The 26,822-nt window shown below is 38.1% G+C and overlaps 1 protein-coding gene across 1 annotated transcript in view; it reads left to right on the top strand.

The window, feature by feature from the left end:
* Positions 1-26,822, top strand: part of Prelid2 (PRELI domain containing 2) — an 82,473-nt gene that overhangs the window by 32,737 nt on the left and 22,914 nt on the right. Inside the window, exon 5 of the mRNA XM_005380687.2 lies at positions 3,719-3,824. Coding sequence (XP_005380744.1) covers positions 3,719-3,824 — 106 coding nt within the window. The remainder of the gene's footprint in view (positions 1-3,718; positions 3,825-26,822) is intronic.

The following is a 26,822-nucleotide window of genomic DNA, read 5'->3' on the forward strand; positions in this document are numbered from 1 at the left end:
CCATTCTTCTGTTCATCCCCGTGCACCTCTCTCTTTCCTTTTTATTTCTACAGAGCTGAAATTAGACTGCATGTTGTCATTGAACCTACTGTTTTGTACAAGAACTTAAGTAGAGGCTAGTCCTAGTGAGAATCCTCTAGGCTAGCTATGGGTAGGAAGAAGGAAAGTACAATGTGCTTTGTCAATGAGTTATTGAGGGAGAATGCAACATTGTCTTGTCTGACAGTCTTAAAATATAATAGGATAAGCTCTCATCTTGTTGATGGCAAGGGCATGACCCCATTTTACTGCCATGTTATCGCCTGATATGTGGACAAACCTTGAATGCTTTTTTGAGGGCTCATTTCTCTTGAAAGTGGCAGAAAGAAATATTGATGAGAATATGGCGTAAGAGAGAATTTTATTAATCCCTCACCTACATTTGCCTCGAGGACTAAAGAGTTCATCTCTCCCCAGAGTGAGAGGCTGCTCAAGTTTGCATTTTTAAAAATTAAAATCACTGTTAAATTCTACTCTGTCTAATCCAGAATAAAGACGCGAAAGATTAGTGTCATTCTGATATAGTTTTACATAAGCAAATCATTTTAAATAGGCTTAAATCTAAAGCTGCCTAGGCTAAAGGTATTTATGTCAGATCGGATGGGATAACTCTGTGTGTGTGTGAGAGAGAGAGAGAGAGAGGGAGAGAGAGAGATGGGGGATGGGGATGAAAGGGTGGGAGGGAGTGGGAGAGTTCTGAAGGCTTCTTTTTACTGTGTAAATGGTCTAATTGGAGACATTACTGCTGCTAGAGAGTTCCAATCATAGCTTGTTGGACCCAGTGCTTTCTCTGTATATCTTTTTGTGTGTGTCAGTGCATGCACTTACATAAGTGTGCATGCACTTACATAAGTATGCATCCCCATACATGCAAAAATGCATACAGGGATGTGTGTCCCATATTCTTTCTATGGTGATGTGGGGAGGAAGGGAAATACTTTCTTAGTGTAGTGTTTTTGATTACCAAGAAGTTAATTCATTTAACAAATATTCATTGAACTGAGTGTAAGCCCTGTGCTGAAAATGGGGGATGAGGATTGCCTAAAAACAGTAAGGATGAGCAAGAGTTTTAGTCATTGGTGCACATATAATTGCCTGTTGCTTGATGTGCACAGAAGAGGCCTGTTTTCTTAAAAGGAAACAGACCATTTGCAATCTGATCTCCTTACCCTTTCAGTCTCGTCTCTTAACATCCCCCACACCTGTCTTTTGCTCCAAATGTTCCTGAGAAGATTATGGGAAGGATTTACCAAGATCTCAACTTTGTAGTAGCCATTTTCAGATAACTTATGGCTGTTCAAATAATCTCTCTTGTTTCATGCCTTCTTACCTTAGTTTTTGTGACTTTTTTTCTTTCAGGTGGCATGCTTTGCCTCTATTTGCTGACACTCACTCCCTTGTCTATTTGTATTTTCCACCAGACAGTGGTATCTGGTATCTTTGAAAACAGAGATCATCTCCTCCCTGTGGCTTCTAGCATGCAGTATAGTGCTTCTCATATAGTAGCCATGCAGTCAGTGTGTTGAAAATGACTGAATAAAGCAAAGTTAAATGTAAGCCAAATCGCTAGTGGTGATGAATACATTCAGCTTTTGTGTCTCTGAGAAAATCAATGTCTTTTTCATTTTTAAAGGGTAGTTTCACTGAATTCTTGGTTTGTAATTTTTTCCTTTTAACATTTTGAATGTAACCACCTATTCCCCTTCTGGTGTGCAAAGTTTCTGCTGAAAAATCTGCTGAAAACTTCACAGAAGCTCCCTTGTATACGATGAACTGCTTTTCTTTTGCTGCTTCAGTAATCTCTGTTACTTTTAACAATTTGATTATAATGTGTCTTGGTGTGGAGCGTTTTGGAAACTGGAGTTTCTTGAGCTTTTAAAGTTGTATGGCCGTTTTCCTTTTCAAATCTGGGAAATTTTGGCCATTATTTCTTTCCGTAGGCTTTCCATCCCATTCTCATTCATTTCTCCTTCTGACTCCATAATGTATACAATTATCCACTTGCTAATATTCCCTAACTCTCTTAGGCTCTTGTCACTTTTCTTCATTCTTTTTTCTTTTTGCTCCTCTGATTCAATAATTTCAAATGACCTATTTTCAAGTTTGCGGATTTCTTTCTTCTGCTTGATCAAGTCTGCTATTGAAACCCCTAGTGAGTTTTTCAGTTCTTGAGTTCTTCACTGGAATTTCTTCTTCTAAAAAAGTTTCTCTTTGCTGCTATTCTAATTTTGTTCATGCATTATTTTCCTGATTTGATTTACCTGCATATTTGTATTGTGTTTTAGGTCGCTGAGCATTCTTTAAGATGATTATTTAAATTATTTATGAGGTGATTCTTAGATTTCTGTTTCTTTAGGATCAGTTTCTAGACTCTAGAATCTAGAGATTATTTGGTTCTTTGATTAGGCCATGTTTCCTTGCTTCACTGTATACTGTATGATACTTTGTTGAGATTTGTCATATCGAAATAATAGGCACGTCTCCCCGACTTCATAGATTGGCTTTGTACAGGAGAATCAGCCTTGCCAGACAGTCTGGGGCCTGCCTCTAACCTTGTGAGATAATATACTTTTTCTACATTTGTGTGTATAATTTCCCAGCTATAGCAGTCTGCCCCCATTTCCAAGAGCCCATGATTGCTTGTTCCCTGTGGATCCGTCTGTGGTACTGCAGCCTTTCAAGCGCTGTCACAGGTGGCTGTGTTTGTTTTTGTTTTTCACGGCCACCAGACATCCAAAGTGTTCTCCTCAGGGCCCTGAGTCATACCTTGGACAACACTTTGTAAAGCCAGGGTGTTGGATTCGCATCTAGCTCTTCCCTTTTCCTCCAGAGGCAGAAACCAAGGATTGGCAGCTTTATCCTGATTGTGCTTATGCTGGGTGGGAGGGGCTGTCACAGATGAATGCCGTGAACTTTCTTGTCTGCGTTGATGTGGCTCCTCTTGGCTTTAACTTTCATGGTGAGCTTCATTGGTTTCTGGAGTTCTCACAGAAACAGTTTGGCTCATCTATTATTGTGAAGTGAGTGTCTCCAGGGGGTATTAGGGCTTGGGGTTTCCTGTTGAACCACCTTACTTATGTCACTCTCCCATTTAGTCCACAGTTCTTTTATGAGATCATATTGGTAGAACTTAATAATTAAAATCAGTAGAGATGGGAGCAGATCTGTTCTCGCTCACCTTCCCCCTCCAGTCGAGGGCTAAAGAAGACCTTCTAGCTTTTTGGCTTTGTAGTCTCTGTTTTTCTGTCTCTCTTTAGTACCTGTGGCTAACATTTAGTAAATGCCTGTATTTGTCAGTCACTCTTTAGATCCCTGTTACGTGTACTAGTTCACTTGTTTGAATAGCTGTAAAAGGAAGATACTGTGGTTGTCCTCATTTTACCTGTGAGAAAAATGGGTTACAGAGATGTTGAATAATTTACCCACAGTCATGCTGCTGATAGTGGTCTCAGACTCAGTTTTTAAATAGGCATTCTGCAGCATGAAGTGAATATTTTTGTTTACCTGATATAAGTCAGCTTGAAAAAAAATCCTTTATTGCAACAGATATTAAATTATTTTGGATATTATTTTGTGTTGCTTATAAGTGATAACTATGCTGCTGGAAATGCCTGAAATTTACATATCCAAATATGGCATGACATCAAAAATGTATTTTTGTTTGTTCATTTTCTTTTAGGACAGAGTTCATTCAAAGAGGCAGGATTTCAATCACAGGCGCCGGATTTCTCAACTGTGTTTTGGAATCTTTTGCCAGTACTTTCTTACGACAGGGAGCCCAGAAGGTAAGCTTATTTCCACTTTGAACCGACATTAATTTTAAGAAACCATGGGGAGTCTACTAGGGTATTGAATAAAACATAATGAAAGAAAAAGTCATGAACATACATAATGAGAAAAAATACTGTTAATAAACAAGTATAACAAAAAATAATCACTCTTGATAATTATTACATAAATCCTAATCAAAGTAAAACTAAAGTACTAATTCAGGCCCATTAAATTAAAAATATGCCAATGAAGAATATGTGACATTATAGAGAATATTTATAGTCTAATTAAGAAAAATAATCAAAAAATATTTATAGTATATATAATACAAAGATAACTATTTAATAAAAATTATAACAATAGTTAGTATTTACTGAGTGCTATGTGCTACTGTCATAAAATTTTATTTATTATCTCATATCACAAGCCCTTGAAATAACTATTATTGTCTATAGTATGATGAGGAAAATATGGACACTGGAATCTGAAGTGTCCATTCTTATAGTTTTTACACTGTGCACTTGAGAGGATTTCATTGAAGGTGTTTCGGAGACCACTCTGGGGTGCAAAGGCCCTCTGTGCCCTGTTTTAAGTTGATCTGTTTTGTATTTGTCTTTAACCTGTTGTATATAGTAACGCACATGACATTTATATATACTATTTTTCTGGCCTTCCTAGTGCGCCTTTTAAAACTTCTGTAGGACAAAATTCATTCTTGTGTGTACCTTCCTATGATATGCCTGCTGCTGTGTTGATTACAAAGCAGGTGTGCCAAAGTGTTTCATTGTTATTGTTAATTGTGACGGTAATTGTACTCACTTATTTCCAGCGTTTACTCAGGATGTATGCATACATTCCTTCATTTTGGTTTTTTTTTTTTTTTTTGGTTTTTCTCTGGTACCGGGAACCAAACTCACAACCTCGCGCTTGCCAGGCAGGCACTTTGCCGCTGAGCTAAATCCCCAGCCCCTCCTTCATTTTGTTTTGTAGATAAAGTTAATGGTTGCTCTAAAGAACTGTTGTGATAACCAGAGATATGTGGCCAATTGACTCTTTTTTTTTTTTAATTTTTCCAAGTTCAGGTTCAACAATGAACCTAGAGCAGGAGGCATCAGTCTGGGGGTGCTGAGGGTGATGAAGGAATATTTGACACTGTCTGTGCCATACGCCACAGACACTGTTGAGGCTGATGATGTGTATTTGGCCCATTTGAGGTGGTTCCTGCCACGCATCTTTAAACCTGGGCTTGAAGGAAGTGGCTGGGCTTTTGGAAGATCTGATGTCACCTTCATACACTGACACATTATTTGTTTATTTTCTTCTCTATCACATTTATGTACATTTATAAAAGTGCCTGTGTTCTACGAAATTGCACTCTATAAAAATAATATCATTTCCTTGTCCCTGTCTGAGTTGATGACTTCCTTAGCCTATAAATCCTGAATTGGGAAAAATATAATAATAATTGAGTATGATTTTTCACAGTGGATCTACTAACCAGAGGAATGGAATCCTTACTTTGGGAGGGCTAATATTTAGCTGAATGAGGGTTCAAGGTTAGTGTTCCCTAGAATCAAATTGATTGCAAGTATTCATTTGTAAAAACTCTTCTTATGTTGTGGGCCATATAAAAACAGATGGTGGGCTGGATTTGGCCTGTGGACTAAATAGTGTTCTATTAACCAAAGTGAGTCTGTATTTGATCTACTGATCAGTCTGAACCTATTAATTTTTTTTTTTTTTCTTTTGAGACAGGGTCTTGTTACGTAGTTCAGGCTGGCCTGGAGTCACTATATAGCCCAGGCTTGCACCAAACTCACAGCGATCCTCCTGCCTCAGCCTCCTGAGTGCTGGGATTGAAGGTGTGCAGGCACACCCTGTTACTCTGAATCATACTGTGGTTGTGTATTTTAATCCTGTGAGATGCAAAAAGTGAATTTAGTCCCATTTTTAAATGAAAATTTACTTGAAGAGTTGAGTACAACCAATATGTCAGTAACTATCTGCTCCTTTTCCTTCTTACAAATTGTTCAGCACTTGCTTTGTGCCAGGAGCTGTGCTTTGTGGGCTAAATGGCTTTACTGAAGGAAATAGAACTAGTAAAACATAAGAGCCTGGACTCAAAGCTCCCCTTCTTGACAGTAAGACTTACTTGTTACTATTCTATTGTGGAGCCCTCATGTGACTCAAATGGAACTCTTACGTTCTGAGCACCATGAATTTCACAAGTGCTACGGGTATTAGCCAGATTTGTGTATGGTCTTAGGTTGTACTTACTGGGCTTCTTTGGTTGCAAGTAACAAAACAACTGGAGGCCAGCTTACTGTGAGGGTACACAGGTAGTGATGGTGGCAGGCTTCGGAAAGGTTTGCCCTGGTAGCCAGAAGCTGCCAGACACCCACAGAGTGTACCTCTTCAGCTTTTGTCTGCAAGATGATGTGTCTGTTTCATTCTTAATTCCTCAGTCTGTTTTCCTCTGCTCCCCAGGCTATGTACTGGGCTGTGGGTCTCCACTGTCCAAGTGCACATACTATACAGAGTTCTGGCCAACACAAAAACTGCCTTCTCAGGCCTTTTCTTTCTGAATTCTCTAGAGGGGGCCTTTGTTGGCCTTCCATACATCAAGCATGAACAGGAAGATGAAAGGTTGTGCAAATATGGAGATCAGGGTTGATGTCACATCTTAGAGAAAGGGCTGGAGAAAGGTGTATGTTCCCAAAGGCTTTGGGGAAAAGCTAGGGATATAGCTCAGTACTAGAGCACTTGGCTATCATGGAAGGGTTTCTGGGTTCAGTCTCCAGTAGTACTAAAAAAAAACACAAAACACCCCTATAGGCTTAGGGTCAGTGGTAGAGCCCTTGTCTAGCGTGTATGGAGCCATGGGTTTGATCCCCAGAATCATCACTACTTAAGAAAAAAAGTCACCAAACGTTTTTGGAATATTCTCAAGTAGATTCTGTCTCTTGATAGCAGAGAGATGGTTTTACTAATCTTAATCCAGATTCCTCAAATTAATACTAATTAATTACTAATTAATTAATACTAATTAATTACTAATTAATTAATACTAATTTGGACAGTGCTCTGTATATCTACATGGAAAGAAATACAAAGGAAATGGAGTGCATCATGAGGTCAGTAGTTGGTTTCTGATGAATATTAGTTGAAAAAAAAACAAGTGACTTGTAAGTTTTTAAAGTGATGAAAGCAAATGACTTCACTTCAATCTCACTTTTTTTTATTATTATTATGCTCAGAAGTAAGGGCACATTTTTATTGCTGGCTTTTGCTTTCTCTGACTTTACTGTTTCTTTTTTAAAGAGGCTAGGTTTAATTAGCTTTTCAATTTTAGGAGCCACTCATGCTTAAGTGTCTTTTGCCTTTTATCCAAGTGGCGATGTTCTCAGGTATCAGCCTGATTTCCCGATGAACCTTCACAGCTGAGCCTGTATTAATGGCCTCTGTGGAGGTCCCCGTGAGAGTCTTAGGTGACTTTATTTTCACTTTTGGACTTTATCCCTGAGGCTGTTTAGTAGTGGTAAAGGTGGGATCTGATAGCTTATTTTTTTCCAGTAAAAGCAAAACTAGGCACTTACAAACTTCATATCACTGCGTTTGTAAATGAAAATCTAGGCCTCCATATGGATCCCAAGTTGAAGTCGCTTGTCTTTGTGCGCCTCTGGGGCTTGTTCAATTGCTTTTCTCTTTCCCTCGCCACGCCGAGACAGTTTGCAATTTTGCAGCCTTTGTGGAGCACGTGCTGACTTTTCAGCACCGCTCCAAACCCAGCTTCCTCTTGGACTGGGAGCACAGTGTGTGCTGTGGGGACTGGGGGAGGGGAGGGGGTTTCCCTCTGGGGGTCGAGCCCCCAGGTGTGCCCTTGAAACAGAAGGAAGCACTTCCGCATTTACAGCCTCTGAGCTCTCTTCCATCGCCTTTGTGGCCTGGCACACATCATTTTGCTCCCTCATCCTAGGTTTGTTCATCTGCAAAATGAGGATATTAACACACTCCCACAGATAGTGTGGAAACTATGTTTCAAAACTTTCAATACACCGAAGAGCACAGGTCAAACATACAGGCTTGGCATAGTGACGCAGACCTATAATCCCAACTACTAGGTAGGCTGATGCGGGAGGATCATGAATTGTAGACCACCCTGGGCAACTTCACAAGATCCTATCTCAAAAAGACCAAACTGAACCGAACTAAACAGAGCCCAACCAAATGAAATGGCTGGGAGTATAGCTCAGTGTGAAGGCTGTGGGTTGACTACATAGTAGTACCAAAAAAAGTTTTGTTTTAAAACTTAAAAAATCATAATCACGTATACTTTCTTCTTTTTTTTTTTTTTTTTGGTTTTTCTCCGGTACCGGGAACCGAACTCATGACCTTGTGCTTGCCAGGCAGGTGCTTTGCCACTGAGCTAAATCCCCAGCCCCAATCACATATACTTTCTACTTATGGTTATAAATTTTTTTCATCAAAGTCATGCAAACACAAGTAGATTTTATTTTATTTTATTTTATTTTATTTTATTTTATTTTATTTATCTTTTTTGTCTTTTTGAGACAGGGTCTCACTATGCAGTTCAGGCTGGCCTTGAGCTCATTTTGTAGCCCAGGCTGGTCTTGAACTCGCAATGATCCTTCTGCCTCAGCCCCCGAGTGCTGGGATTGCAGGCGTGTGCCACCACGCCCGGCTACACAATAGATTTTAAAATGAGAATTTCAACTCTATAAACACTTTTTGGGTGTCGTTGTGTACCAGGCCCTGCTGGAGATGTGAGAATAAAGCATCTAAGATAGAGACTTGCCTTGTGCAGCTTTAATTGCGGAGCATTTAGCTCAGTGTGGAAAGCATAAAAGATAATGAATAAACATCTACTGATGTTGAAAATTTATTGAGCCTTGCTTGCTGTTCAATGCTCAACCCTGTGATCAGCGCATAAGCGGATATTAAAATAACAGCTAGCGCTTGTCAAGGCTTAGTAGATGCTAAGGGCGGTGCTTGACACATGTTGCCCTCTCTGCTTTTCTGAATAACTCACTGGGGCAGAAATTGCCAATCCTGTCTTATGTATAGAGAAACTGAGGTCGCGGGTAACAAACCAGTTTCTTAAGGTCACAGAATTAGAAAGGGGGGAATGTAGAATTTCAACTGAAGCCCGACTCCAGAATGTGGTCTAGATCACCACACCATATGGTTGCATCCATGATCTCCTGCCCATTTGTGGATGTGCGTGCTTGGTACAGCTAGAAGCAGGTGACGTGGTGTGTACAGTAAGGATGACAGAGTGCAGGAATAGTGAACGCAGTTACAGTAGAGGGACTTGGAAGAAACCAGAGGAATGAGGGCCCTTCTATTTGAGAGGACTGTTGTGTGACTAGGGAATGTCATCCCGCCTGTTCAGAGCCCACGCCTCTGTTACTGCAGAGTGCTATGGACTAAGGGTGTGTGTAAGTGGCATTTATATCATTTTTCTACCATAGCATAACCTTTTCTTTTTTTTCTTTCCCATGTACCACAGATGTGTTGAGCTCTTGCTTTGAAAATAATTTATGTTAAGAAAGAATTAAAAGTTTTTTATTGTGGTTAAATATGTACAACAAAATTGATTACTTTAACCATTTAGAAGTATAGAGTTCAGCGGCAGTAATTACATTCAGATTGCTGTGCAGCCGTCACGCTGTCCAGCTGCAGAACCGTCTTATTTTCCCAAACACAAACTTGGTACCCACAGAACAATGTCCCTCATTCCCTTCATTTCCCTGCTCCTGCCAACCACCCTTCTACTTTCAGTCTCTGTGAATTTGGCTAGTTTAGTTTCTTTGTATAATGGGAGTCCTATAGAACAGTATTTGTCATTTTTGTGACTACCTTCTTTTACTTAGCATGTTTTCAAGGTTTCTCCATTTGTAGCACATGTCAAATTTTCCCCATCTTTTAAGGCTAAATAATATTTCATTTTAAGTACATAGCATGTTTTCTTTGTCTGATCATTCACGAATGGGTGGCTGGGCTGCTTCTGCCTTTGGCTCCTTGTAAATGCTGCCGAGAATATGTGTGTAAATATTAGTTTGAGTCTCTGATTTCAGTCCTTTCCAGGATATACCCAGGAGTAAAAGTGCTGGATTATGTAGTAATTGTATGTTAATTTCTTGAGGAACCACTTCGTAGGTTTTTCAAAAAATTTATTTATAATCAACAAATTATAGTTGTGTATCTTTATGAAGTACAGTATGATATTTTGATATATGTATACAATGTAGATTGATTTAATCAAACTAATTAACATTTCCATCACCTCACATACTGATAATTTTTTTGTGGTGAGAGCATTTGAAATTTATTCTCAGCAATTAATAATGAGTGATTATGAAGTATAGTTGCCCTGGCGATGCGATAGACCTCAAAACTTTCTCTTTTTGTCTAACACTAACTTCGTACTCTTTTTTCCAACATCTCTCCCATCATTCACACTGCACTCCACCTCCCTACTCGCAGCTTCAGGTTAGACATCTGTAGATTTTATATGTATGCTAAATCATGTGGTATTTGTCTTTTCATGCCTGGCTTATTTCACTTAGCGTAGTGTTGTGGTTTATATCTAGATGTACCCCCAAAGCCTCATGTGCCTGTGTGTGGGGCTTCTGGGAGGCATTGGATCATGGGGATGTGATACTCACTGGTGATTTATAGCTCACTGTGATTGGGGAGGTGAAGACTGGTGGGAGGAGGTGGGTCACTGGGGGGTGTGACCTAGAAGGATCTATCTCCCTCCTCCACCCTTGATCTCTCTGCTTCCACCATCCCAATGCTGCTCTGCTGCCCTGCCTTGGAGCGAGCTGACTATGGCCCGAAACCTCTACAAACTGTGAGCTAAAATAAACCTTTCCTCTTTGCAGTTGTGAGGGTTGGGTATTGTGTCTTAGCCATGGGAGAAGTCACTGAGATGCATGGTGTTCTCCAGATTCCTACATGTAGTCACAAATAACAGAATTTCCTTCATATTGGCAGTTAGGGTGGAGTTACAATTTGATTAGCTTTGGAATCTGCCCTGGGAATTGGTGGAGCATACATCTAGGTATGTCTGGCGGGTTGATGTAGGTCTAAGTCTGGTCCCTCATTTCTTCTGCTCTGGCGCTGTTTCCATACTGTGCTTCCCCACCACCATGAACTGAGCAGCGTTGCTCTGCTGTGCCCTTCTGCTGTGATGTCTGTGCCTTGGAGCCAGCCCATCATAGACTGAAACTATAAGCAAATTAAATCCCTTCTTTAAATTGTAGGTGTTGGGTATGGTAGCTCAGCTATGAGAAAGCTGACCAATACACTTCATTTTAAAGCCAAATAGTATTCTGTTTTGTGTACATGCCTCATTATCAGAATCATTCATCTGTTAATGGACACTAGGTTGATTTCGTATCTCAGCTACTAGGAATGGTGCTGCAGTGAGCATGGGAATGCCAGTGTCTCTTTGACATACTGATTTCAGATTCTTTGGTTGTATAGCTAGAAATGGAATTTCTGGATCATGTTTGTAGTTCTGCTATTAGTGTTTTGGGGAAGTTCCATACAGTTTTTCTATAATGGCACAATGGTTGTAGAAATTTATATTCCCACCAGTACTACAGAGAGGTTCTCTTTTCTCTACATCCTTGCCAACACTTACCTTCAGCTTTATTTTTTTGTAGTACTAGTGTTTGAACACAGGGCCTTGCACATGCTAGACAAGCGCTCTACCACTGAACTACATCCTTAGCCCTTTTTAAAATTTTGAGACCAGGTCTTGCTAAGTTTTTTTTTTTTTTTTTTAATCTTAGCTTCAACCTGCAATCTTTTTGTCTCAGCCTACCAGGTAGCTACAATTAGAGGCATGTGCCACCACAATCTGCTGAACTTTCATTATCTTTTTAATAACAGCTATTCTAACAAGTGTGAAGTGCTGTGTTACTGTGTTTTCACTTTGCATCTTCCTTACAATTAAAAATATACCTGTTGGCCATTTCTGTTCCATTTGACCATTTTTGATTGAGGCGGTTTTCTTAGTGAACTATTTGTTTTCTTTATATCTTTTAGGTAGTAACCCTTTATCTGATTTGATTTGTAAATATTTTCTCTCAATCTGCAAGTTATCTTTTCACTGTTGACTATTGACTTTGCTGTGCAAATGCAATCCTATTTACCTATTTTTGTTTTTGTTCATTGTTTAAACTAGTGGTGGCAAACCTATGGCACACATGCTGCAGCTGGCTGTTTGTTATCATTGAAAGCTCTAAAATGGTTCGCCATCACTGGAAACCACTGTCTTGAAGCTTCTCCTGTATTTTCTTCTAGTAATTTTACAGGTTCAAGGCTTATGTTTAAGATTTTAATATGTTTTCACTTAATTTTTTTATGTGTGTGAGCTATATGTACATTTTTTTTTCCTTCTAGATATCTAGTTGTCCCAACACCAGTTGTTGAAGGGACTCCTCCCTTTCCATATTCTTGGCATCTTTGTTAAGAATCACTTGACTAAATGCATAGATTTGCTTCTGTCACTCTATTCCAGTCTGTTTGTTTGTGTTTATTTTTATGCCTGTACCTGCTGTTTTGATTGCTATGGGTCTATAATACATACTTGGGAATAAAATATTGTGATGCCTCTGGCTTTTTGTTTTTGATTAAGATTAATTTTGCTTTTGGTTAAGATTACTTCAAGGTCTTTTGTAGTTCTGTCACAGAGATGTATCTAAGAAGTCCCCCAAAATGAAATAAGGAACTTAATCCACCCCTTTGTAGGAGGCTTGCTGACTCCTGTCATGGAAAAAGAATTTTCAGGGTGCAGCAGTGAGAGGCACAAAAAGAGGTGATTAGGCAGAGATTTTAGGATGCACTGAAGGATGGAGTGTGGGCCCTCGGAGAAATGAGGCGCATTGTTTCCTGGAACAAGGAACATTTGTACTTCTCTTGGAGAGATGGAAAGCCTGGGAGAAGGTGCCCCTGCCAAATGTACCAGCCTATTCTGTAAGTGTGGACACTTTTGTTTTGTTTTGAAATAGGTAGTTTAAACATTCCTCAGGCTTGCTCATCCTGCTCTTCTTTTATGTTAGGATCAGGCTGCTGCTCCTTACTTTCTCAGTGAAGCCAGTTTGTGGACTTTTAGTATTGCTGTGGAATTCTGAGTGCGATGCATCTGGTAGGAAAGGAGTTTAAAATTAAACAAGGAATGCTATTATGGCTTATGTATACCTAGATGTTTTCCCAAAGTCTTATCCAGTTTTAGGGTGTATGATGGTGGGTGTGAGTGCTACCTGCCCTAAGGGCATGTAACCTGGATAGAATATTAGGAACAGAAAGAGGGCTGCTGTCATCACTTGCTGTTTACTACTTACTACTTCATTGCTGGTTGCCTTCTGCCTGCCCTGCTTTGCCATGGACTATGTCTCCTCTGTGATGCCCCTCTGCCATGCCTTTCTGCCTTGGAGCCAGCTGACTGTGGAACAAAACCTCTATGAACTGTGAGCTGAAATAAACCTTTTCTCCTTTAACTTTGTGTGTCATGCATTTTGTGCTGGGTCTTACGACTATTTATTTTTCTTAGATTGGCCACACTACCCTAAGGTGTGTGTGTGTGTGTGTGTGTGTGTGTGTTTCTTATAACCAAGCATTGTTTCAGAGGAAAAACAACCAGTTCAATGGGAAAATAGAATGGAGAGTATATCGGTCAGTTTTCCATTGCTGGGATAAAATACTGAAACTTAAAAGAAAGGTTTAATTTGGCTCACAGTTTAAGAAGTTTCAGTCCATGGTCACTTGCTTACAAGGCAGAAACATCATGGTAGAAGGCATGGTGGAGGAAAGCTGCTCACCTCATGGCATCCAGGAAGCAGAGAGCAGTAGAAGGGCCCAAGAAGAAGAAGCCAGAGCTCACATGCAGTCCCCAATTTCATGTTTCCATGACTCACTTTCTTCAACTTGATTTCATTTCCTAATAGTCCATTCAACTGTGAACTCATCAATGGAGTAACTGATTGATGATGCTAATGCCCTCTTGATCCAGTCATCTTTCTAGGTATCTCTTCATACAGTTAGGTTAATGATCCATCAAGAGTAACCAGCATAGGGTGAAGACACAGGTATCACTGGAGGCAGATGACTAACCTCAGCTACTTGGGTTCACCTGGCCCTTGAAAATCTGGCAGCATTGCCTGGCCAGATCTCTATGACAAATTAGGTAGGCTTTGGTGTGTAGGAAATTGGAGGAAAGCAAGCAAGTTCTGAGGCCTGAAATGTACATGGGCCTGCCCTCCTTTCTCTGATGGATGAGTTCAAAAATAAAACCTATAGCAATTGTTAACATGGGCCTCAATTCTCCTTCCTGCTGTAGACAACACTCTTTTTAACACAGAGCAAGTAGGACAGCAGGGTGAAGTGGGAGTTGGCCTTTTTCCTGTTTGAAACTTTTTTGTGTCAGCATCAGGGCTAATTTTCCCACTCCTTAATTGCTTATTTACTCTTTGGATTCCTCACATACAAGAAACAATGTGCTATTTAAACTTGTGTGTCCTATTTATTTCATTTAAGGTTATGATCTCAAGATGCATCCATTTTCCTACAAATGACTCAAGTTTATCCTTCTTTATGGCAGGGTAGTACTGCATTATATATATGTAAATAACACATTTTCTTTATTTGTTCATTGTTTGATTGATATATGGGCTGTTTCCAAGATTGAGCCATTATTAATTTGCTGCTATAAACACAGATATTCATATATCACTGAGGTATAATACTTTTAACTCTTGTAAGAAGATATCTAGAAGCAGAATAGCTGGGTCAAATGGAACTTCTAGTTTTAATTTTACTTTTTTGAGAAATTTCCATACTAATTTCCATAGTGGATGTACTAGTCTATGCACCCATCACCAATAGAGAAGGGTTTCTTTTACCTCACAGCCCCTCCAGCATTTGTTATTGGTTGATTTCTATATGACAGCCATTCTTTCTGGAGTGAGATGGAATCTCAGTGTTGTTTTAATTTGCTTTTCTCAGCTGACCAGTGATGGTGAGCATTTTTTCATTCTTTATTTGCTGTTTGTACTTCTTCATCTGAAAAGTATCTGTTCATTTCAGATTCCCATTTTTGGATTGGGTCTTTAAGCTTGAGGGTTCTGATTGTTTTGAGTTCTTTATATATTCTAGATATTAGTCTTGTCTGAGGAGTAGCTGGTAAAAACTGTTTCCCACTCTGAGTTGTTTCTGCACTCTTTTGGTGGTTTCTTTTGTTGTGCAAAAACTTTTTAATTTGATGTTATCCTTGTTGTTGATTCTTTGTAATATTTCCTGGGTGATTGGGGTTTTGTTCACAAAGTCTGTGCCTACATCTATCTTCTAGAGTTTTGCCTATTCTACCTTCCACCGGATTAAATGTTTCTGTTATACTACTTAGGATTCATTTCAGTTTTAATTTAGTGCATGGTGAGAGATATGGGTCTAGTTTTAATCTTTGGTTTGTGTAGAGCTAGGTTTTCAGCACCATTATTAGCGAGGCTGTCTTTCTTCTGGTGAATGTGTTTGCACCCTTTGTCAAAGATAAGATGGCTGAATGTGTTTGAAGTTGTTTCTGCATCTTCTATTCCATTGATCTTTAGGTCTGCTTTTTGCCACTACCATTCTATTTTTTGTCATGATAGTTTTGTAGTATAACTTCTTCTTCTTTTTTGCCTTTTTGAGACAAAGTCTCACTATGCAGTTCAGGCTGGCCTTGAGCTCCCTTTGTAGCCCAGGCTGGTTGTAGTATAACTTCAAATCAAGAATTGTGATACCTATTGCATTGCCCTTGTTGCCCAGAATTGTGCTTGCTATTCTAGTTTTCTTTTGGTTCCATATGAATTTTAGGGCTGCTTCTGTAGTTCTTTGAGGTGTGCTGTTGGTACTTTGATTGATACTGAATTAATTCTGTATAACAGTTTTGAAAATATGGTCATTTCTCACTGTTTTGGTTCTACCTGTCCAGGAACAGAGAATAGCTTTCCATTTTCTATTACACACTTTGGTTTTCTTTTTCCAAGTACAGTAGTACCTTGGTTTATGAACTTAATTAATTCTTTCTACAGTTCTGCTCACAAACTGCATTGGATGAGAACTGATCAAATTTCCCTGTAAGATCCACATTGAACCTAACCACTGATTTGATTTCATTCTCTTCCAATTCAGTTTGCAACCAGAATTGTGGAAAGAAATTAAGTTTGTGAACTGAGATACCACTGTACTGTAGTTTTCAATGCATAGGTCTTTCATTTCCTTTTTTAGATTGATTCCTAAGTATTTCATTTTTCTTGATGCTATTGTGAAAATCATTTTTTCTCTAATTTCTCTCTCAGGGAATTTGTTTGCGTACAGGGATGCTATTGATTTTTGAGTGTTGACTTTTTATCCTGCTATGCTACCAAATTTGAGTATTCTAAGAGCCTTTGGTTTAGTTTTTGGGGTCTTCCTTGTGAGTGTATCATTTTATCTGCATGTAATGACAATTTAACTTCTTCCCTTATATCCTTATTACATTTATTTCTTTCTCTTGTCCAACTGCTCTGACTAATGTTTCCAGAACTGTATTGAACAGGAGTGGTGATAGTGGACATCCATGTCTTGTTCCTGATTTTAGAATGAAAGTTTTCCATTTTTGAGCAATTAGTATGGTGTTGGCTCTTGGATGTCATAGATAGCATTTATCAGATTGAGATAAAGACCTTCTATTATTATTTTCTGTATGGTTTTATCATGAATGGATGTTGGACTTTGTCAGATGCTTTCTCTGCATCTATTTTATTATTTTTATTATTTTTATTTTTACTTTTTTTTGTTTTTTTTTTGTTTTTTTTTCCGGTACCAGGAACTGAACTCATGACCTTGTGCTTGCCAGGCAGGCGCTTTTGCCGCTGAGCTAAATCCCCAGCCCCTCTCTGCATCTATTGAGATGATCATGTGGTGTTGTCTTTGGCTCTGTTAATATGGTGCATTACATTTATTGATTTGTGTATGTTGAACCACTCCTGCATGCCTGGGATGAATCCTTCTTGGTCATGGTGAATAATATGATTGATGGTTTGCTGTATTCTGTTTGTCAATATCATACTGAGGATTTTTGCATCTGTGTTCATTAGGGAGACTGGTCTGTAGTTTTCTTTTTTGTTTGGCTCTTTCCCTGGTTTTGGTAACAAGAGAATACTGGCTTCCAGCAATGAGTTTGGGACCGTTGTTTCCCTTACAATTTCATTAAAGAGTCTGCAGAGTAGTGGGTTATATCTTCTCTAAAGATCTTATATAGTTCAGCAATGAGTCAGTCATGACTCGGCCATTTTGTTTTGGTGGTTTTTATTGCTACTTCTTCAGTTTCATTGACTGATATGGGTTATTTAGACTTTTTGATATTCTTGATTCATATTTGGATTTCATATGCATGTAGGCATCTATCCATTCCTACTGAGTTTTCCATCTTATGATATTACAGGTTCTCAAAGTAGGTCTTGATGATCTTCTGGATTTCTGCATGACCTGTTGTGGTTTCACCCATTTCATTCCTCACTGCATAAATTTTGGTCTTTTCTTTCTTTGTACTGATAAGCTTGGCTAAGGGTTTGTCTATTTTATTTAATCTTTCAAAGAACCAACTCTTTGATTCATTTATTCTTTGTGTTGTTTTCTTAGTCTCCATTGTATGAATGTCTGTTCTGATCTCTATAATTTCCTTCCTTGTGTGTGCTTTGGGTTTACCTTTGTCTTCTTCTTCTAGAAGCTTGAGGTTCAAGTTGTTTATTTGAGCTCACTCTGTTTCCCTGATATGGGTGTCCACTACCATAAATTTCCCTCATAAGACTGCTTTCATTGTGTCCCATAAGTTCTAGTATGTTGTATTGGCATTATCATGTAATTGTAGAAAATGTTTAATTTCCTCTTGAATTTTATCTGTGACCCACTAGTTGTTCAGGAGTGTGTTATTTAATTTCCATTTGTTTATGAGTTCTTGTGGTTTCTTTGGCTATTGATTTCCAATTTCACTGCTCTGTGGTCTGATAATATGCATTGGACAATTTCAATTCCTTTGCATTTCTTTAAAGATGTTCTGTGAGCTAGTATGTGGTCTATTTTGGAGAATGTCCTGTGTGCAGCTCAGATGATTGTGTATTGTGCTGTTGTGGGGTGGAACACTGTAGACATCTACTAGTCCATTTGTTCAAAAGTTTGGCTCAGTTCTAATATTTCACTTTTTTTTTGTTGTTTGTTTGGTCTAGTTGATCTATTTGTGACAGTGGGGAACTGAGATTCCTCCAATACAATTCTGTTAGTACTTATTTGATTTTTCATGTCTGTTAGTATTTGTTCATATAGTTGGGTGCAATGGTATTTGTTGCATTATATTTATGATTGTTATCTCTTCCTCTTCAATTGGTTCCTTTACAAGGATATAGTGACTTTCTTTGTCACTCTTAATCAGTCTTGACTTGAAATCCACTTTGTCTGCAAATAGAATAGCTACCCCTGCTTTTTTCTTAGTTCCTGTTACATGGAGTATTGTTTTCCTCCCTTTGACTTTCAGTATGTGAATTTCTTTTTGAATTAAATGTGTTTCTTGTATACAGCATATTGTTGGCTCTTGGTTCTTGATTCATTCTGCCAGTCTGTGTCTTTTGATTGGTGAACTGAGACCATTGACATTGACATTGATGGCTATAACTGCGGTGTAGTGACTTACCTTTGTCATGTTATATTCCTGTTGTTGGCTCTCCACCCCTGTTTGATTGTTTTGCCTGGTAGACTCATTCTGTTGAGGATCATGGAGTTGTAGTCCTTGTTATCTCTTTCTAGAATATCCTTCAGAAAATTTTGGAGTGCTGGTTTGGTGTTCATGAAGGTCCTCAGGTGTTCTTTGTCATGGAAGTATCTTGTTTCTCCATCATTCTGAAAGACAGTTTTGTGGGTTACATCAATCAGGATTAGAGTTTTTTTTTTTTTTAGGACTTGAAATACTTCACTTGAAGCTTACTTTGACTTAAGGATTTGTGTTGAGAAACCTGCTATGATTCTTATGGACTTTTTTTAATAGGTGATTTGTTTCTTTTCTCTAACAGCTTTTAATATCTTGTGCTGAATTTCTGGAATCTTGACTATTATGCAGTCAAATGCTCTATCCCTATAATCTTGACTATTATGTACCTTGCTGTAGATTTTTTTTTTTTTTTTTTTTTGATCTTGGCTAATTGGGTTTGTATATGCCTCACTGTATGCAACTTCTTTTACCCTGCCATGGAAATTTTCTGCCAGGATGTCTGTGCATTAATTTCTGTTCTTATCTTTGTAATGTCCTCCCTTTTTTATACTTTAAGTTTAACTTGCTTATCTTTTTCTAGAAGCTTAAGGTTTAATATCAGGCTATTTACTTGAACTTGTTCTGTTTTTTGGATGTGGGAATTCACTGCTATAAATTTCCCTTGTAGGATTGCTTTCATTAGATGCCATAAGTTCTGATATGTTGTTGGTGTTATTTAATTGTAGAAACTGTCTAATTTCTTCTTTAATTTCATTTGTGACTCATTGGTTGTCCAAGAGGATGTTATTTCATTTCCATGTATTTATGCAGTTTTTGTGGTTTCTTTTGCCATTGATTTCCAATTTTATTGCACTGTGATCTGATAATATGCATGGGATAATTTCAGTTCCTTTTCACTTGAGCATGTTCCATGAGCTATTATATGGTCTATTTAGGAGAACATACTGTGTACTGTTGAGAAGAATGTGTATTCTGTTGTTGTGAGGTGGAACGTTCTGTAGTCATCTGCTAAGTTCATTTACTCAAAGGTTTGGTTCAGCTTTGACATTTCTTTCTTTTTTTGTCTAGTTGATCAGTCTATTTGTGATAGTGGGGTATTGAAAGCCCCCATTACAATTGTATTAGTGTTTATCTGTTTGTTTTATATAGTTGGGTGCACTGGTATTTGGTGCCTATATATTTATGATTGTTATCTCATTCTCTTGTGTTTTTCCATTAACAAGTATTTAGAGACTTTTTGTCTCTTCTGATCAATCTTGGCTTGAAATCTATTTTACCTGCAAATATATAGCTACCTTTGTTTTTTCTGTGTTCCTGTCTCATGAAATATTATTTTCTATCCTTTAAGTTTTACTCTATGAATTTCTTTTTGAGTTAAATGTATTTCTTGTGTGTAGCATATTATTGGATCTTGTTTCTTGATCCATTTTGCTAATGTGTTTCTTTTGATTAGTGAGTTGAGACAATTTACATTGATGGGTTTAACTGATGTGTGTTGATTTACTTCCATCATATTATTTTCCTGTTGTTGGTTCCCTTTCTTTTACCTTTGTTTAGTTGCTTGCCTTGCCTGGTAGATTCATTCTATTGGCATTCATGAAATTGTCGTGTTTTCCAAGAAGATTACACTTCAGAACATTTTGGAATGCTGGTTTGGTGGTCATGAATTTCTTCAGGTGTTCCTTACTATGGAGGTATCTTATTTCTCCATCAGTTTTGAAAAATATTTTTATAGGATACATCAATCTGGGTTGGAGATTGTTTTCTTTTAGGACTTGAAATACTTCACTCTAAGCTCTCCTTGACTTAAGGATATGTGTTGAGAAGTCTGCTGTGATTCTGATGGGTTTTTCTTTATAGGAAATATATTTGTTTCCTTTTTCTAACAGCTTTTAATAGTCTGTTCTTATGCTGAATTTATGGAATTTTGACTATTATATGCCTTGTAGTTTTGTTCTGATCATGGCTAATTGGATTTTTCTGTATGCTTCATTTACCTGTATGTCAAATTCTTTTTCTATCCTTGGAAAAAGTTTTCTGCTATTACTTCTGCAATCAGGTGTTTTTATGTCCTGTGTGGTATCTTCTGATTTTTCATTATTCTTATTAATATTAATGTTATTATTCTTTGATTCATCTAGCAGTTGCTGGATTTATTTTTCCCAGTCTCTCGGTGTTTTTAAGAAGACTTTCACATGTTAATTGCCAATCACAAACCTGTCTTGTAGTTCTGATAGTCTATGTTCACATTGGTTGATTCTGCTGCACATTCTTTCAATAGTATTTTTAATCTCCTGGATATTTTTTTGAATCTGTTTCGTGGAATCCATTTCTTTCCAATGTTGAGCAGTCATGGTTTCTATCACTTTCCTAAGCTCCTCTCTTTTTTATCTGTATATTCTCTATTTTTAAAATTTTTTATTACTTTTTAAATCTGTGTATACTCTAGATTCACTAACCGTGACTTTCTTTATGGTCATTATCTCTTTAGTTATCTGTGTGATTATTTTAATTTTTTTTCTAGTTTCTCATTCTATTGCTTTTTTACTTTTTTTTTTTTGTGGTACTGGGAATTGAACTCAGGACCCTGTACTTGCCAGGCAGGTGCTTATGCTGCTGAGCTATATCCCCAGCCCTGCTTTTTTACTTTTGCTGCTATCATTTCAGAAAGTTCAGCTAGGTAGCTTTTGATTTCTTCCACCTCCCTGCCCCTTGAGTTTGCCTTGGGTGTGCTAGAGGTCTGAGGTTGCATCTTGCTTCCATCTCTTCTCATTATCTGTGTTTTTAAAATTTATTTTCTTCACTGATGCTTGTAAATTGCATATAGTAGGTAGTTTTTATGTTATGGTTAATACATTCTGTCAACTTGAGGAGTCTAGAAGTTTAACTAAGTGACTCAGCAGTTCTATATCATGGGGTGAAAAGGACATGCCCTTACCACTGGAGGATGTTGTTCATTATGTCCATTTGAGAAGATAGAAGGTTAACTGTGTGACCTCAGCAGGTCTCCCCTTTGACTCGGCAGGGAGCCAGGGTCCTTACTTTGTATTCATTCTGAGCCTGTGCAAGAGGAGGGCACAGAGATGGTGTGGGCATGGGTGGATAGCTGATATACAATATAAGGAGAGAAAAGAGGCCTGATCTCCTCGCCTTGTGCTCTTGCTGCTTTCGCTGCCTTGAACTGCTGCCTTTGTGCCATCCACCCTACTTTGGAGCAAGCTGGTTATAGACTGAAACTTCTTTTTCTGCATTGTGGTCTGTCTCTTCACTTTCTCTGTGGGCTCCAATTTTCCTTTGAGATCCTTCCTGGGGATCTACCTCCTGCCTTTTGTCTTCTCCAAGTTGTTATTTTCTAGAGTCTAGAGCTTGAAGTTTTCAAGTGTTCTGTGGGATTCCACTATCTAGGTCTATGATCTTACCACTCTGGACAGCTGAGGCAGGAGGATGGCAAGTTCAAGTCCAGCTTGGGCAGCTTAGCAAAACTGGTTTGTAGAGATTTCAGTCCGTATTTCACTGGCTCCCAGCCCAGAGGTATGCCAGAGGAGAAGCTGCTTATGTTACGGCAGGGGAGAAGCAGTGCAGTTTTGCTGGAAATACTATTCTTAATTATAATTTCCTTGTCTCTTCTTTACCTTTTATTTCTTTGATCCTACCTCAGTTCCATATAAATTGTGGTTTTTTTTTTTCCTATTTCTGTGGAAAATGGCATTGGAATTTTGATGGGGAATGCATTCAGTCTGTAGGTGGCTTTGGATAGTATAGACATTTCAACAATATTAATTCTTCCAGGCCATGAACATGGGATATCATTCCACTTATTTCTTTTTTTTTTGGTTTTTCTCCGGTACCGGGAACCGAACTCACGACCTTGCGCTTGCCAGGCAGGCGCTTTGCCACTGAGCTAAATCCCCAGCCCCATTCCACTTATTTCTATCTTTAATTTCTTTTGTCAGTGTTTCAGAGTTTTAAGTGCAGAGGTATTTGACCTTTTTAAACAAATTTTTAGGTAGTTGTTAGTGCACAGAAGCACTATTTTTTTTTCCCCCCGATACTTGGGATTTAACCCAGGGCCTTTGCACTGAGCTACATCTCCAAGGCACCCCCCTGCCCCTTTTTAAATCTTGAGACAGGATCTTGCTAAGTCACTAAGTTACATAGGTTAGGCTCAAACTTGTGATCCTCCAGCTTCAACCTCCCAAAGTGCTGTGATTGCAGTTGTGCACCACTATACCTGTCTGTTACTAATTTTTATTTTTATTTTTTGTACCTTAAACTTTACTGAATGTATTATTAGTTCTAACATTTTTTGTAGTCTTTAAAGATTTTATATAGAAGATCATGCCATCATCATATAAGGAATTTCACTTATTTCGTTTCAATTTGAATGCCTTTTATTTCTTTTTCTTGCCTAATTACTCTCTTAAAACTTCTAGTACTACACTGAGTAGAAGCCCTGAGAGTAGGCCACTGTTTTTGATATGGCCCTCTCTCTGCATGCATGACAGCAATGGATCATACCATTAGTGTGTATCTTTCTTAAGGCTGTAGAAAAGAGTGAGCACGTATGTAGTACGCTCTCAGCAAGGGAGCACTAGCAAGTATGTCGTGCAGTGTGTTCCTCAGCCTGAGTGGAATACAACCGCCCCGTGATTCTCTTATAATTTCTATCTCTCAGCCTTGATCTCATGTTCTGGTGGCTGGTTTTGACTTGTGATGGCCCACAGTAGATGATTTGAAAGTGCTGAAAATGTACCAAAGACAAATACTGTGCTGGAGTTCAAGTACATACTTACTGTGACTTGAGGTAAGCAAGTGCAATTAAAAAAACAAAAACAAAAAGAAACAAAAAACCAGGACAAGGCAGTAAAGGGAGATCTTAAAGAAAATAGGGAAGTCTGTGGCATATGAAAGGCTTCATATTTATTTCTGCAGCTGGGAGGGAATGGTCACTGTCTGTGTGAAGCAGAGCTGGAGGAACCTTAGGTAGAGCCAAGTCAGGGCCTCAGACTTCAGGCATCCTCAGGCAAAAGAAGGAAACCAAGATATCTGTGCTCCCTGGGGCAGGCAAGATTGCTCAACCTTTTATCATTCTCACCCTTGTCTCTCATGTTTTTTTAAATAATTATTTTATTTTTTTATTCTCTTTAATGGTTTGATCAATCTTCCATTCTTACATTTGATAATCTGAGCAACTTAGTTGAAGATAACAATAATATAATAATCACTGTTAATTCCTATCATTTTGTTTTGAAATCCTGTCTCATTTTTAATGTTCTTGCTTTGTTTTGTTTATGTCTGTGATGTTGGTATTTTGCTATTGTTCTTTTTTTTTTTTACTACTCTCTTTAAAAGAATAATAATATAAAAAAGCTTTTTAAGATATTTTTCCTGTCAAATCACTGCATTCAGTATGAAATTTTACTACCTGATTATCTGTTTGTAAACCGAGCTTCTGATTTATGCACAGAAGTATATGTTGGCTTCCAAGAACAAATTTTTGCTTCCTTCTGATATTGTTCCTGTTGAGAAAATCTGAATTACACCCAGTAAGTGTAATTATCTTTTGGGGGGCATTTGCTTTCAGACCCCCAAGTCAAAGCAAAATAATTCTAAGAACAAATTCTAAACCAAAATCAAAAGAACTTTTTGGTGCACTCTCACATACTTGCTTACAAATTTCACATTTTACTCTTCTGAGGAGGCTCAGGAGATAATATGGGTAATAACAATCTTGTCACACAAGTATTCTTTATTTAGCCTAGTTTGTCTCTGCTTCGGGACTACTACAAATGCTGGAAATACAGAGCTCTCATTATGCAATCGCACAGATGTGCATTTTTTTTTTTAAGTTTGTGAAATACATTTTCAATGTGTGATAAAATAATTTGTTATTTCAGCTGCTCTCCTAGCATGGCCTGATTATTAGTTCCCTCATTATTCATATTGTGTTGATCAGAAAGCTGAAGCAGACATTGAATATAACAGTGTGTGAAGTATCTATCGTTTAAACAACGTGAGCAAGTTAAGTAATTTGAATATTGCTCTGAAGAAGGTCTGGCCCAGACATGCTACAGCTTAAGAATCTGAACGTAGTCTTCTTTGGTGGGGGGTGGGGGTGGGGGGAGAGGTGTGTATGCTATTTTAGCCTTACAAAATCCATTTTACCAGTGGAAAATAATTTCTTGAGACTGAAGAAAAATGTGGACATAATATAGAGGTAGTCTAAATGGGCATTTGAAAAAATCCTGGCTATTGTTTGGTTGCATGGGAAAAGCAGACTAACTGTATTAGTTATGTACTGCTGTGTAACAAGTTATCCCACATTTGCAGCTTAACAACACACATTTATTTTCTGTCTGATTTGGTGGCTTAGGAGTCTGGGTACAGATTACTTGGGTCTAGTTCAGGGTCTGATAAAGAGGTGATCAATTCCAGATTCACTTAATTTGTTTCCGGTAGGATTCTCTCTATAACAGTATCAGGCAACACTAAAGTGAGTGAGTGAGAGGGTAAGAGAATATTATCAACATGAAATGTCACAATTTTGGGGGAATCTAATCACAGAAGTGACATTTCTTTCATTTCTTCTATTCAGTAAAAACAAGTCATAGATGCAGTCACCACGCAATGGAAGTATATAAAAGGACAAGAATACAGGGGGGTAAGGATCACTGGGAGCCATGTCCGAAGCTTCCTACCACACTGACCTAAGTCAATCTGCATACCAAGTTGTATGCACAGCTGTTAGGTTCTTTTTGGTACAGAAAAGTATACTATGTTCTGCCTTTTGAAAGATTATTCAGTGTGAAACACTGTTTTGGCTGTATGTTTAACATAGAGATTGAAGCTTTAGTGTAAGGCTTCTTGATCCCTGGTCTGGTTTTCTTGCATCTCAGATGTTCACTTCACTTCTTGGGCACTTTCCTTCTATAAAATGGAGTGGTCAGGGTTCTATTTTGCAGAGTTCTTAAAGGAGTGAGTAAAGTCATATATGTGAAATATATCTGGCACACAGTATGACTTTAGTAATTACTAGGATTAAGAGAAGTTCTCTAAGAAACATATTTATAGGTAAACAGCCTTTTAAATGGTTACTTCAAGAAAATTTTAGATATATAACAGTAAAGGGTAAGTTTATATTATTTCTTTTAAAAATTGTTTTCTAATCATTTTCTTAAAAGTATTAAGTATTCATTATGAACTCCTGGTTAAAGTACTGTGAAAATAAAAAATGATAATCCAAATACTTGATGTATCCATGTTTAGCATGTTAGCACATATTTAGCACATAGGTCTTCCCATGTGTCTGTATTTAGGTATATAGGTGTACCCATAGTCTTATTTTTTTAAAGAATAAAGTTGAAATTATTTACCCCAACTTTTTCATTTATGCACATATTTTCAACATTTGTCTGTGTCATTATATATTTCTTGAAAACATGACTTTCATTTAACATACCATTGGCATAATACCTCTTATTTTTTGTTTCTATTTTTTCCACTATTATAAGTAATATTGAAGTAAATCCTCAAATATAAATAATTATGTACATTTCTGGTTGCCTCCTGAGTTAAGACCTTTGATACTTATCACCAAATATCCTTCCAAAAGAATTCTTCCAATTCATAGCATGCATCACTTGTTGGCCCTGGGTATCATTGATTTTCTTGCCGTGTGACTTAACCTCTTAGAACTTTCTTCATTTGTCAGTTGGAAGGTAAGGGTGATAATTCTCAGCTCGCAGAATTATGAAGAAGAAGAAAATATTGTTAGCTTCTATCTTCTTATTATCCACTCTGAAGAAGATAGAAAGTTAGTAATTCTGCCATTAAACTAGTATTTTGACCCCAGGTCCCCTCCGGGCCTCTTATGCTATGTTACATTGGCCCGGCTGCTCTGAAGGGTTCAGTCCTTCCCTGTGAATTGAGCATCACCTGTGCACACGTGCGTGGGTAGACATTTCAAATTCAGCAACCCAAAGATACAGGGAAAGAGCAAATAAAGTTGTCATTTGACAGAATAAATAAAAGTCACGAGTATGCCATGAGGCCGTCGATGTAATAGTATGCTGACTACATGTTGGAGACTGTTCATGTGAATTCTTTTAACAAGGGGCTGGGGATTTAGCTCAGCGGCAAAAGCACCTGCCTGGCAAGCGCAAGGTCGTGAGTTCGGTTCCCGGTACCGGAGAAAAACCAA

The sequence above is a fragment of the Chinchilla lanigera genome, unplaced genomic scaffold (assembly GCF_000276665.1).
Source record: "Chinchilla lanigera isolate Chin_1 unplaced genomic scaffold, ChiLan1.0 scaffold00014, whole genome shotgun sequence".
Classification (NCBI taxonomy): Eukaryota; Metazoa; Chordata; class Mammalia; order Rodentia; family Chinchillidae; genus Chinchilla; species Chinchilla lanigera.